Here is a 14038-nt window from a genome sequence, read left to right as displayed (position 1 = left end):
TATTATTATTATTATTATTGGTACAAGGGATTGAACTCCGGGGTGCTTAACCACCGAACCACATCCCCAACCCCTTTTTATTTTATATTTTGAGACAGGGTCTCTTAAGTTGCATAGGGTCTCGTTAAATTGCTGAGGCTGGCCTTGAACTTGTGATCCTCCTACCTCAGCCTCCCGAGTCTCTGGGCTTACAGGCGTGCGCCACCACGCTCGGTTTACGAAGAATTCTTATGCATGTAATTGAAATGTGTCCTGGTGGTACAGAGATACTGCTGCAGGACAGCAGAGAAGTCCCCAGGTTAGAGCACCAGGTTTTTCTTGTCTGTCACTAAGCCTCTGTGGCTTCCCCTCCTCCCGGCGCCAGGGTCGCTGCAACATTTCTCAGCTGAATGGTGCCGCGCTCTCCCTACTTCCCGTCTCGCTGTGAATAACTTCCGTTGGTTAGCGGAAGCAGGGTCTGCGGCCGCGGGAACCCGGGACCTGAGGCATGGCGGGGGCGGGGCCGGGGGAGGTGCGCACGAAGCTGACTGCGGCGTCCCTCGCCCCGGCCCCTTGAACCAGGACCCGACAGGTGAGGACTTCTTCCTTTTGGTCCAGCCTCCAAGCGGGTCAGACCTTCCCCAGCAGGCTCCTCCCCGCCTGACGCCGCGCCCTCGCGACCCCAGCCATTCCTCAGAATTCCCTTCCCATCGAGGCCCCGCCCAGGGCTTTTCTTTCCGGGGGCGCCTCCTTGGGCACGTGTGTCTTACCCTTGGCATCCTATTGTTGAGTTGGAAGCTGTGGCGAGGAAATGAGGGATGTATACACATGGGGAAACAGACCTAGTAGGCGGAAAGGACTTTGTGTCATACATGAGTTGCCCGATTCCTCCAGGCTTTCCTAACTTCTTTCATTCCATAATATACCGAAACGCCTAGTACGCGACCCAGGTTGGACTGAGACTATCGAGGTGGAAAAGTAGACATGGTTATTTCCTGTTTGGAGAGTAGAGGGTTGCGGGAGACTCAGACATTAAACACAACCATGCAAGTGAAGGTATAAATACAAATTGTGATAGTTACTCTAGGGAAAAAACAACAACAACAACAACAACAATGATGAGTCCTGATTTAGATAGGGTGGTCAGGGAAGACCTTTTGAAGGAGGTGACACTTAAGGTACAACTGGAGAAGTTATAGCAAGGGCAGGGAGAACATTTTAGGCTAGGGAATGTTCCTAGTGGATGCCTGAGTTGGCAGAGCACTTGGCATGAGGTAGATCCAGTTTTTAAGAAGAAAGTCTTGCTCCGTGTCAAGCACTGTGATTGGCATGCAGGATGTAGTAGTGTTTGTGTACAGCTCACCATCTGGTGAGGGCTTTAGGCATAAGAAAAAGGCAAAGGCAGAGTTGGAAGTGTAGTAAGTGCAGTGAAGGAGAGAGGTGGTGAGCATATTGGGATTTTATCTAATGGAAAGAGAAGAAAGACTTCCCTGAAGAAGTGATGATTAAGCTGATATAGCAAGCCAGAAGAACTTCTGTAAAGGGCCACATAGTAAATATTTTAGACCTATGTGATCTTTGTCTCAGCCACTCAGCTGTCTCTTTATAGGGCAAAAGCAGTTATGAGTAATATGTAAATGAATAGGTATGTCTGTGTTCCCATGATAAAAACTTTATTTACAAAAACAGGGAGGCAGGCTAGATTTGGTCAGAGAGCATTAGTTTACTAAACCCCTCTTGCTCTAGTCTGGATTAGTATATATTTTATATCCTTATCCAGTTTGTATAACTTATGAAAAGAGTTTTACAAAACAGTGCCCTTACTGTATATGTAAATTTTTTTGGTGGGGGGAGCATTGCTGGGCATCAGACCCAGGTCCTATCACTAAACCACTCATCTGATCCCCCATTCCCCATTGTAGTTTTGATTTGCAGTTGATTAATGATTGTGTGCATTCTTTCATTTGCTTTTGGCCATTTGTATGTCATTCTAGGTCTGGGAATGTAGCTCAGTGGCAGAGCACTCACCTAGTTTGTGCAAGACCCTGTGTTTGATCCCTATTAAAAAATTGTATGTCTTTTTCTTTTTTCTTTTTTTTTTTTGGCAGTACTGGGGACCGAACCCCTCAGCTGTATCCTCAGTCCTTTTTTAAAATTTTGATACAGAGTCTTGTTAAGTTGCCAAGGCTGGCCTCAAATTTGGGTTCCTCCTTACTCAGCCTCCTGAGTTCCTGGGATTACAGGCATGTACCACCACACCTGGCCTACTTTGTCTATTTTTAAATTGAGTTTTATGATTTTTTTTGTTGTTGAGTTTTAAAAGTTCTGTATATATTCTGGATTTCAGCTCCTCATCAGATACATGATTGACAAATATTTCCTTTCATTCTGTAGACTGCCTTTCACTTTGTTGATTGTATCTTTTGATGTGCAGATATTTTTAAGTTTGATGTGTTCCCATTTGTTTGTTTTTGCTTATGCTTTTGATATCTTATAAAAAAATTGCTAAGACCAAATGTCAGCTTCTCTTTATGTTTTCTTTTAGGAATTTTATAGTTATAGGTCTTATGTTTAGGTTGTTAATTCATTTTTAATTTTTGTAAATAGTATAAGCATCCAGCTTCATTCTTTTACATATGGATGTGAGATTTTCTCAGAACTATTTGTTGAAGAAACTGTCATTTTCCTATTGAGAGGTCTTGGTATGGTTGTCAAAGATCGTTTGATTAAATATGTGAGGGTTTATTCTCAGGTTCTCTATTCCTTGGCCTATGTCAGTACCATGCTTTTTTGATTATTGTGGCTTTGTAACATGTTTTAAAATCAGGAAGCACGAGTCCTTCACCTTTGTTATTTTTCAACATTATTTTGGCTCTTTGGGTTCCTTGAGATTTCATGAATTTCTATTTTTACAATATTTTTTACATTGGAATGTTGATAGAGATTGCATTGGAATGGTAGATTGCTTTAGGTGATAGTACCATTTTAATTGCCTGGTAAGTATTTTTTGTTTGTATGAGTGCACATTGAATATCATTCTTATACTGTTCAAATCTGATACACTTGTATTCTACTGAACATTGTTATTAGCTGAACATACTTGGGAGATATTCATTGTGAACTCCATTCCTCAAACCTATTTCAAGGCTTAGAAGTATCAGAACTACTTCCTGACTATAATCTGGAAACACAAATTGCTGGTTACTGTCATCTCAGGGGCTCCTAGGTTTACGATAGAAATCTCTTTGACTTGTGTATCTTTACATTTGGTAAATTTTATTTTATTTTCTTGACTTCTGCCTTACTTTTCTGTGCAGAGATGTGATAATGGATCATCATGTTTCCACTATTAAGCCTCGAAGAATACAAAATCAAAATGTCATTCACCGTTTGGAAAGGCGGCGGATCAGTTCAGGCAAGGCAGGTACCCATTGGCACCAGGTTCGAGTGTTCCACCAGAATGTCTTCCCTAACTTTACAGTTGTCAACGTTGAAAAACCTCCTTGTTTCTTGCGTAAATTCTCACCTGATGGACGCTACTTTATTGCTTTTTCTTCTGACCAGACATCTCTTGAAATTTATGAGTACCAGGGCTGCCAGGCAGCAGAGGACCTATTGCAGGGATATGAGGGGGAGATCCTATCCAATGGCAATGACCAGCGGTCTGTCAACATCCGGGGCAGGCTTTTTGAACGCTTTTTCGTTCTGCTGCACATTACAAATGTGGCAGCCAATGGCGAGCACCTGAACCGGGAGTGTAGCCTCTTCACTGATGATTGTCGGTGTGTGATTGTGGGCTCTGCTGCCTACCTCCCGGACGAGCCTCACCCTCCTTTCTATGAGGTATATCGGAACAGTGAATCAGTGACCCCAAATCCACGGTCCCCTCTAGAGGACTATTCCCTCCACATCATTGACCTTCACACTGGCCGCTTATGTGATACGCGCACATTCAAGTGTGATAAAGTGGTCCTGTCACACAACCAAGGGCTGTACTTGTATAAAAACATTCTGGCCATCTTGTCTGTGCAGCAGCAGACCATCCATGTCTTCCAGGTGACTCCTGAAGGCACATTCATCGATGTGCGAACCATTGGCCGCTTCTGCTATGAAGATGACCTGCTCACTGTGTCAGCTATTTTCCCTGAAGTACAGCGGGACAGTCAGACAGGCATGGCCAATCCCTTTAGGGATCCTTTCATCAACTCCCTAAAACACCGGCTACTGGTATACCTGTGGCGCCGGGCAGAGCAGGATGGTAGTGCAATGGCCAAGCGGCGCTTCTTCCAGTACTTTGACCAGCTGCGGCAGCTGCGTATGTGGAAAATGCAGCTTCTGGATGAAAACCATCTGTTTATCAAGTATACGAGTGAGGACGTAGTGACACTGCGAGTCACTGATCCATCTCAGGTATGCGCTGAGCTCTCCCCTTTACATTATCAGTCTTCTTGACAAAATGGGAAGGTTTCTCTGTTTGTGTGTAGCCAGCCCCTAAGGAATACACATCTTAGGTAGTCTGAATGTTTGCTATCCCAGTACTCAAACAGAATCAGCTCCATTTTTCTCTGGCCACAGGTATTGGTCTGGACAAATGGAAGCTAAATCTCAAGCTATTGACCATATAGATAGTTCAGTCTTTAATTATATCCTGATTCTTCTATAGAGCATTTTCAGGACCCCTGAGATGGAAACTCAAATACTATAAGGTCAGGGTTTGACAACCTAGGGATAATCCCGCCTTGATTTTGTAAGACTGTGCTTACGGAGCTGGCTGATTTGGTTCTGGTAATGAGATGAGCACTCCATGCAAAAATGAAATTCCCCTAAAACTCTAACTTTGCTATCCTGCTTAAGTAGTTAAGTCAATTTACTTCTCAATAAAGTCCTTTTTCTAAGGTAGATATTAGGTAAATTCATTTGATGCAGTTTGGGACTTCACCCTGACCTTGCCTGTGTACTAAAACAAGTTGCAGATCAGTGAAAAGATCAAAGGGAATCTCAGATTCCTGCTCTACCAGGAGAATCATCAGGAATATAGGTATGAAGGACTTTGAGTTTGGGTGACAGATGTTCATAAGTGGAGAGGCATTTCTCAAAAGGGATTAGGGGGTGTTACAAGCGGAGAAATATAAGCAAAAAGTTCATGTGGAAATTCAGGGTGCTTTGAGCATTTGTCTTTGAGAAGCTGTGCACTTTTCAAGTAAAAGATGAATCTTTCTGTACCTTTGCTCTCCCCACCCCAGTCTCCTATTGCAGACTGCTTAGGTACTAGTTTGGAAATTTAGAATAGCCAGCCCACCAGTAAACGATGAAGCCAGTTGAGTCTGGCGTCTCTCATTGACCTACAGTTGATTCTGCCATTGAAAGAAACTATACAGGGCTTTGTTCTCCAAGCCCTCAGCAGCCTCCTGTGGTAAAATATCTTCCACCAGGTTTGTTTTTAATCAGAACCTGTGTATTCTAAAAGAGTAGTAAGGCTGATTATATTTTTGATTCTTATGATGAACTCAACCAGTTAGCCATCGCAGGTGAACTCCTAGTTCACCTTATGTGTTATGGGAAATGGGTGGTACAGTCCTTGCCTTCTATCCCCTCCTGTCCTTAATTTCCTAGTTTGCCCTAGAGAGAAACCTAGCAAATGTTTGTGTAATTTTATATTGATATAATTATGGGAGATTCTGGTAATGCCCTGATATGATCAAAGTGTTATCTGGTCTATAGAAAGGACACGAGTTAATCTTTTATTTAGGTTAGAACTATAATTACCCTTTTATTTTGGAGGGAATAAGTTGTCTGTAATTACTGCATTTGAGATTATCCTTTTTTCTGTTGCTAAAGGGTGACCTATATTTTTCTGGTAGCTACAATAAGTTGTAACTGGAAAGCTTCTAGGGCTCTGTCCTTTGCTTACAGAGTTTGTAACTCTAAACCCAGTCTCCTTGCCCCAGTTGTCCTCACTCCTCCCCCAGTTTAATTTGATAGGTTCCAATAAGGTTGATGAGTAAAAAATGCATCCAGACACAAAGCCTTGGTAATATTATGGGTACTATTCTCAGGTTACTCTCCAGCCTCTTTAATTTACAGCTAAATTTAATTCCAGGTGACTGCAAAAGCCATGTAATAGAAACTCTGGGAAGAACTAATTACTAGTAAAACAGGTGGGCCAAATGGCTCCAGAAATTGGTAATGGAGATTTAAATAGTCAGAGGAGGGTGAAATACTAATCCCAGTGTTCTGAAAACTTGTGTCTGGAGTCCTGTTGGAAGCTTTCAAACTAATCCACACTGCTACATTCATGATGACAAAAAGTAGGGTTACTGGAGCTTCCTGTTAGAGCACTGCACTGGAGGTTTAAAGGAAGAGGGCTAGTCACCTAGGGGCCCATTCAGAAAAAGCTATAACTGCCACCTATGGCATTTGAATGCTTTTCAGGTTCCCCCTCTGACCTTAATTGCTACAAATTTCAAATGTATCCTACAAACGCTCTTGACTGAAAGAACATTTGCAAAGAAAGAAATGGAAAATGCCTCTCTGATTTTTCATTTGTTCAGCAGCAGTATCCTGCATGGATACAACTTACCTGGGCAGTTTTAGCACACAGTGTACTTAAGGCGTCTCTCTGCATGTTAGAAATATTAAGAAGAAAAAGTAAATGCCCCTAAATTGAACTTTCAACTATACACACAAGAGAAATTCATTTGCCAACAGGCAGCCCCAGGCTGCAAATCACTTTCTCAGTAGGAAAGAAAATTAAATATGGCATTTTAAAATAGTGGTTTTTTTTGGTTCTGTTTTGTTTTGTTTTTTTTTTAATCTCAGGGTGGGTTGGGGAGCAAATAGGGAATAAACACTTGGAAGGAAAAATATCGAATGTGCAGTTTGAAATGAATGATTGAAAACCTTTCTATACATAATATGCTGGCAATGCAATAATTCTAGCAGCAAAGATGCCATGGGAAATCTGGCAGCATTGAGACTCCTTATTGATAAGGCCACTGATGCTTCCTCCTTTCCCAGAACCACTGGCAGCCATGTTTCTACTGTAGTGTAAAAGCTGAGGTTTTTGCTTGTTTTGTTTGGGAGGCATGCATTTTAGGCCAACTGATAAGTTTCTAGACATGTCATTACACTCAGCTGTCCCATAGCTCTCTCTCTACCTCTACAGGCATCTTTCTTTGTAGTGTACAATATGGTGACAACAGAGGTGATTGCTGTGTTTGAGAATACATCGGATGAGCTTTTGGAACTCTTTGAGAACTTCTGTGATCTCTTCCGTAATGCTACCTTGCACAGTGAAGTCCAATTTCCCTGCTCAGCTTCCAGCAACAATTTTGCAAGGCAGATCCAGCGCCGGTAAGTTGTACCACCAAACTTCACAGGCTTAACTTTTCTTTAGAAAAATTATTGTTGTTAGGCCAGTAGTCATTTCCTCCAGGACACCCCCTTCTCTGTCCACCTGACCTTGGTTAGGTCTGTCTATTGCAACCAACCCCTTGTGTCATGCTGAATTTCTCTCTTTCAGTACTTGTGGAATTTGTGCATTGTCTGGATTCTTTCTAGACTGTATGTGAGCTGCAGATATAGAGTGTGTCTGTTTATTACTATATCCTCAGTGGTGCATTGTTGAGTACGTAAATGTTTGTTGAATGAATGATTAAGGAAATCATGTTAGAACTTTTGCTTAAATATGATGTGTTGAACACATGAATCTATTTCTATTTCACTGCAAAACTCTGCCAAAGTGACAGTAAGGAAATTAGAGGTATGAACCTTTAAGAACATAGAGAATGAAAGAATAGATAATTGGACACAAGAGGCATTAACAAAGTTTTGGAGGCTGAAGAGCCAGTGGATGAGTGAAAACTAACCTAGCATACCTCAGGGAGAAAGACTGAAGGCTTCTGAACTTAGTTATCAAGAAACAAGCCTGCCTTATAACAGAGCTCCACAAAGGGTCAGAGGTTGGAGGCCCTAGGTACCTCCTAAGGTACCTGTGAGGTAGGTTGAAATCAGAATTGTTAGGCCCTCTAGAGTCCTTCCCTAGACCATCAGCAACCAAGATACTCTGTTCCCCTACCTTCACGAAGGGTTTTAAGTTTATTGTCTGGACATAGTAAACCAGAGAGGCTCTGGTTTCAGGTTCATGAGACAGAACTGACAGTAGGGTGAAACATATTATGCTTAAAACAGAAATTAAGTTAACATACTGAAGGGTAAGGTACTTATCCTTTTTCTCAGATATGATATACAGGTTTATATGCCCCACACAGGAGTTAGAGATTTTTCCGTAGGGAAACTGACCACCCCAAAGAAGAGACCTTCAAATATTGATACTTGAGTTCCTTCACCAAATACCTTGGCCATTCCGGATTGATCCATACCAGTTAGCAAGGTTCTCTTATGAACCAGAGCTTCTAATAACTACCTTAGTTCATTATCAAGAAAGGAATGGTTTCTTTGGGCTAAGGACTCAAGATAAATCTTGCTCTAGTCAAATAGGACTTCAAATACCTTAATTGTTCTAACTTTAACCAGATATGGAAGATATTTGCTTTAGTTTCTGAGATGGATCATACCACAATAAGTAGTTGAATTGGATTAAGTATTACTGCTACTGGAAAAAAATGAGCAAAGCACATATCTTAATATATTGGCCTCATATTTATATGAAAGGATAGGATTCAACTGGTAATAGAGGGATGTTGATGTTCAGCTAATTAACTTACCTTTCCTTTTTCTCTGGTGCACACAAATCTTTTGCCTTATTAGCATCTCTACTCAATGTAGAAGTTGTTTTTGGAAATTGAACATGGCTCAGATTCTGCTTCTTTCATTGTGGAATGAATTTTCTTTCTCTCTCTCTCTATTTGCAGTGCTGGGGACGGAACCTAGGAATTTTCTTGTTTCAAAATTAACTTTTATTTTATTTTATTTTATTTATTTTTTAAATTTTTATTTCGAGATAGGGTCTTACTAAGTTCCTTAGGGCCTTGCTATGTTGCCAAGGCTGGCCTTGAACTTGCAGTCCTCCTGTCTCATCCTCCCCAGCTGCTGTGATTTCAGGTGTGTGCCAGTGCACCTGGCCAAAATTAACTTTTAAATTGTGCAGATCATTAGCAAATTCAAAAGGTGGTCCACTCAGTCAAAACATCAAAGACGTCCGTAAGAGGTAAGCTCCATTAGGGCAGAGATTTTTGTGTATTGTATTCACTGCCATATTCTCAACACCAGGGCCAGGGTCTGTCATTTGGGAGGAGCTCATCGCTATTTGCCAAATGAATGAAGCATCCAGAAAGTAAAGGAAACTGTTTTCTGAAAAGTATTTCACAGTGCCTCTGGAATTAAGCAGAACTGCAAGAAACCCCTGGAGGAGAAAATAAAGAGAAAAGTTGTATATTTTAGCTCAGTGATCTTCAAAACAGTTTTTCTTCGTATGACCAAAGGATTTTGAAAAAATATGGATAACCTTCACATTTTTAAGTTGATCTCTAATTTTTTTAAATGATTACTACTAAATTTAAGTAGTTTTAGAGGACACTATTCTCAGTGTATGTTGAACATTGACATTTAAAAAATAAAATAATTGCCAGGCATGGTGGTGCATGCTTGTAATCCCAGCAAGTAGGAGGTTGAGGCAGGAAGATTGCAAGTTCAAGGCCAGCTTCTGCAGCTTAGTGAGACCCTGTTTCAACAAAAAATAAAAAGGGCTGAGACTGTAACACAGTTGTAAAGCAACCCTAGATTCAATCCCCAGTACCAAAAATAAAAATTAAAAAAAAAATACATAAATAAAAATAAAATTGTGATTCCCAGAATCATAAACACACACACAGAAATAATAAAATCATTATAGCATTCTTAAGTATAGCCAAAGGACTCTGTCATAATAATTTGTGTTCAAGTTACTTGATATAAAAAATATAGAGCAAATTATTCCCATTATCTTGGAAATTTTACATTATTTCTTCCTATTTTCAAATTCATATATTATTCCATCTCACCTGAACAAGTGTATCCCAACATAATATGTTTCGTTGACTACCCTGTCATACTTACACTGAAAATATAATGTATGTGTAAATAGAAACAATTTTTCATTTCATATGAACACTGGGCTTTAAATTCCAAATTTTATGGTTTTTTTTTCTCAGTAATCTTTTAATAAAAATAAAAGAACATGGGCCCATTGTCAGAATTTTAAAAAAATTCCAAGGGTCATGAATCATATCCTTTATCTTAAAAGAGAACAAAACAACATTATAATGCATAAAGAGAAGGGTATCCACATCAAATTCATTTTAACAATTGAAGATATAAAAATAGTAACTTTCCTAGAACAATGAGAAGCCCTTGGGACTTAAAGATTATTAGATATAATTGAGGAATTCTCCAAGAACATAAAATAAAAAGATAAGGGAAATGGGACAGAAACAGTTAAAAAAAAAAAAAAAAAAAAAAAAGAGGATCTGCTTATGAGGGCGAGCATCTGGCTAATTCCAGAATAGAGAAAACGAAGGGGAAGAAATCATGTGAGCTGTTTTTTATTACTGAAGTACCTAACTTTCCCAACTGGCAGGGCCATCCAGTGGTTACTGGAACTGACTCATTGAGTGTGTTTTCATGAGAGCTGACTTAAACCTTCAGGAATTTTTTCAAACTGATCGTTAAACATAGCCATTATTAAAAATTAATTATTTCATAGTGATTGATTTCTCCTTATTTTGCCATAAGTGGTGCTCTTAAGGTTATTTTTATCATTTCATGTGTATGGTGAAAGCATTATATAATGTTGTGTCATGTCTGGTCTCTTGACAACTCCTTTTGATGACATCACATTAATACTTGTGATTGACCACAGTAGGAAGGGTTACACCACAGAAATTGGCATGTTCTACAACTCATGGTGTTTTTTTCCCCAGAGGAAAATTACTAACCTTTATCATCATACTATTGAATCTGTCAGGTACCCAGTACAGTCAATTCATTGACACATTTGTACAGATACATATCATGAAATTTTAGAACATTAAAAATAAGAGGATTGAACCCAGGAGCACTTAGTCACTGAACCACATTCCTAACCCTTTTTTAAAAATATATTTTATTAGAGGCAGGTTCTTGCTGAGTTGCATAGGGCCTCCTGAGATGCAGGGATTACAGGTATGCACCATCAAGCTTGCCTCAGAAGGAACATTTCTATGTTAATAAAAGTAAGTCATCTAAATGACATTGAACTTCTTAATAGCAACATTGAAAGCTTGAAGCTATTAAAATTTTATGGAAAAGGGGATTTCTGTTCCAGAATTTAATATCCAAACAGAGTAGAACAAGGACATTTTCAGATATGTAAGACTAAAAAAATTACTTCCTGTGTGTCTTTTCTGAGGAAGCCTCTGTAAAATGTATTTCACCAGTAAACACAAAGGAATGTATGCAGGAATGGAGAGTCATATACAGGGGAGAGCTGACAGAATTCTAAGAATGATGGTAAGAGGAAGTTGTGGGGTGATAGTCCACTAGTCAGACCAGTTGGCAGTAGGAGTGTGTAGGATTGCAGAGTATGTATCCCAGGAGAAAACAATTGTGATAATATCTGGTGTTTTGAATGTCTTAAAAATTAGTCACAGGACTGGGATGTAGCTCAGTGGGAAGAGTGCTTGCCTAATGTGCCCAAGGTCCTGGTTCAATCCCCAGTATGACACACATACACAAAATTGTCAGTTCTGTTCTAATAGGATTGTCAGTGGTATTTGAGCAAAAAGCTTTTGAAGGAGATTAGGGAGCAAGCCATGTGGATATGAGGAAGAAGAGTATACCAAAAGAAAGAAAGTAGAAAGAAAGTAGAAAACCTAAATATCCTGAGATGTTTTTGCTGCATTTGAGGCATACCAAGGAGACCAGGGTGGTTGGATTGAAGTGAGCAAGGGACAAGAGTAGGTGGAGGTACAATCAAAAACCAGATTTGAGGGATGAGTAAAAATGGCCATTTTATGGCTTTGACTTTCACTGTAGATAAAGGTAGATTGTACAGTGTTTGAACACAGGAATTATGTAGTCTTACTTAGGTTTAACAAGATCACTTTGACTGCTTATGCTCTGGTTTAAGAATAGACTGGAGTGGCTAGAATGGAAACAGGAACACCAGCAGAGACTATTGCAATGAATGATCCATTAGATAAAATTATTAATTCTGTTTTCTACCACAGATTTTAGGATTTAAAGTTCTTTTTTGGTTGTTGTTGTTCACTGGTATCTCCTAAGCACATAGAAAATTGCCTGACACATACCAGGTCCTCTGTAATTACTTGTTGATTAGCAGTGGTAGCTTAACTGGGTTCAGTAGTGCACACATGTAATCCCAGTGACTTGGGAGACTGAGGCAGGAGGATCACAAGTTGGAAGCCAATCTGGGAGACACTCTAAAAAAAAATGCTGGGGGGATTAGTTCAGAGGTAAAGTGCTCCTGGGTTCAATTCCCAATTACCTCTACTCCAAAAAACAAAAACACAAAAAACAATGGTGGTGGCACTGGGGTAGTAAGTGATTGTATTCTCAAAGTAGTTTGAAGGTGGAGACCAGTAGATTAGTGAAGGATGGGATATAGGTTATGAAAGGGCAAAGTCAAATATGATTCTAATGTTTTTTACTTGGTCACCTTGCAAGAGAGAGTTACCATTAAACTGTAGTGGCAAAACCTGTGGATGGACCAGATTTGAGGGAGAATATAAGGTTCTATAAGTAGAGAGGTTTAGTAGTTTGGCCAAAAGGATAGATTGTTAATTGTGTTAGAGTCACCTGACAGGCCAGATAATAAGGATTGATAATTAAATATTTTTAGTAGAATCACTGGTGACTTTGGCAAGAGCAGTTTCAGTTAGGTGAAAAACTGGGTGTGTTTAAAAAAGAATGAGAGCCTTGGGGTGTAGGTCAGTGGTACAGCATGTGCTTAGCATGCATGAAGCCCTGCATTCAATCCTTAGCACTCCTCCCACCCCCCCAAAAAAAGGATCAAGAGTGGAAAAAGTTAAAAAGTAGGAGACAATACAAAAAATGTGTTTTGAGGAGTTTTGTTGTAAAGGGGAACTGAAAAGCAAGTTTATATGCAATTAGAACTGATCCTGTAGAGAAAGGGGAAACATACTTTAGGCAAGTGAGGAAAGAATTGTTTTAAATATATGAGGGGAAGGGGTCTAATGCACAAGTGAAGTGACTGGATGGTTATATAGGGACAGATTTTGGGCAGATGTGCTGGGGGTGGCTTTGAGAATTTCTGCTTGCTTCTATTTATCACTAACAAAGTAGGCAGTGCCATTAGTTGAGAGGGTGCATGGAGGAGGGATGAAGTCATGGAAGAGAATGGGAGCCTGGCTGCACTAGCATGTGTGCCCTGCAACATTAAGGGTCCACGTGAGGTTCCTGGTCATATGTTTAAAGTGAACATTCCTGTATACTTTTCTCTAGCCACAGAGTGGACAGATGTGGAATAGGCAGAGTTGAGTATCTTTAGAGTCATGGTTTTCCTAAGCAAGTATGACAAAGAGAGTTTAAGATTGTTGAGAATGAGTGCAGTGGAGTGATTTTCATGATTGTGGAATATAAACAAGCTAAGGAAGAAAGGGAGGATGTGACACAGGTGTTGAATGGCAAAAAGTTGGTAGATTGTACATCCCGTGGGGTTGAATTCTGAAGTTGGGGTGAGCAGAGGGCAGGTGCTGTGAAGATAGAAGATGGTTGAAGCATGAATGCGATGGCCTTGCTGAGACTACACAGGGGTTGCAGTCATTGATAAGGATGAGGTTGAGGATGGGACCACGGGAATGAGCAACTGAACCTGAGAGAGCACTAGAATCCTGAGGTATTAGAAGGATCATTTGAGAATTTTAAGATTACCTAGAATTAAGGGAGGTTGATTGGACAGTGACACTGAGTCAGGAGTTAAACTGGCAAAGATGTCAGAGAGTGACTGCTTCATCTTTTAGGCAGTAGAGAGCATGAAGAGTGGAGCAGGTGGGTGCTGCTGTGGAACAAGAGCTGTTTCAATCTAAAGACTGTCATAGAT

At 40.1% G+C, this 14038-nt stretch overlaps 1 protein-coding gene across 3 annotated transcripts in view; it reads left to right on the top strand.

Annotated features, from left to right (window-relative positions):
• The first annotated feature begins 431 nt into the window (after positions 1-431).
• Positions 432-14038, top strand: part of DET1 (DET1 partner of COP1 E3 ubiquitin ligase) — a 62395-nt gene continuing 48788 nt past the window's right edge. For all 3 annotated transcript variants that reach the window (XM_079127840.1, XM_079127841.1, XM_079127839.1), the window contains exons 1-3: positions 432-571; positions 3297-4389; positions 7145-7332. In XM_079127840.1, the coding sequence (XP_078983966.1) occupies positions 3307-4389; positions 7145-7332 (1271 nt within the window). In that variant the 5' untranslated portion in view covers positions 432-571; positions 3297-3306. The remainder of the gene's footprint in view (positions 572-3296; positions 4390-7144; positions 7333-14038) is intronic.

Source organism: Sciurus vulgaris (genome assembly GCF_902686455.1).
Source record: "Sciurus vulgaris genome assembly, chromosome: 2".
Taxonomy (NCBI): Eukaryota; Metazoa; Chordata; class Mammalia; order Rodentia; family Sciuridae; genus Sciurus; species Sciurus vulgaris.
This window is presented reverse-complemented; position numbering and strand designations above follow the sequence as displayed.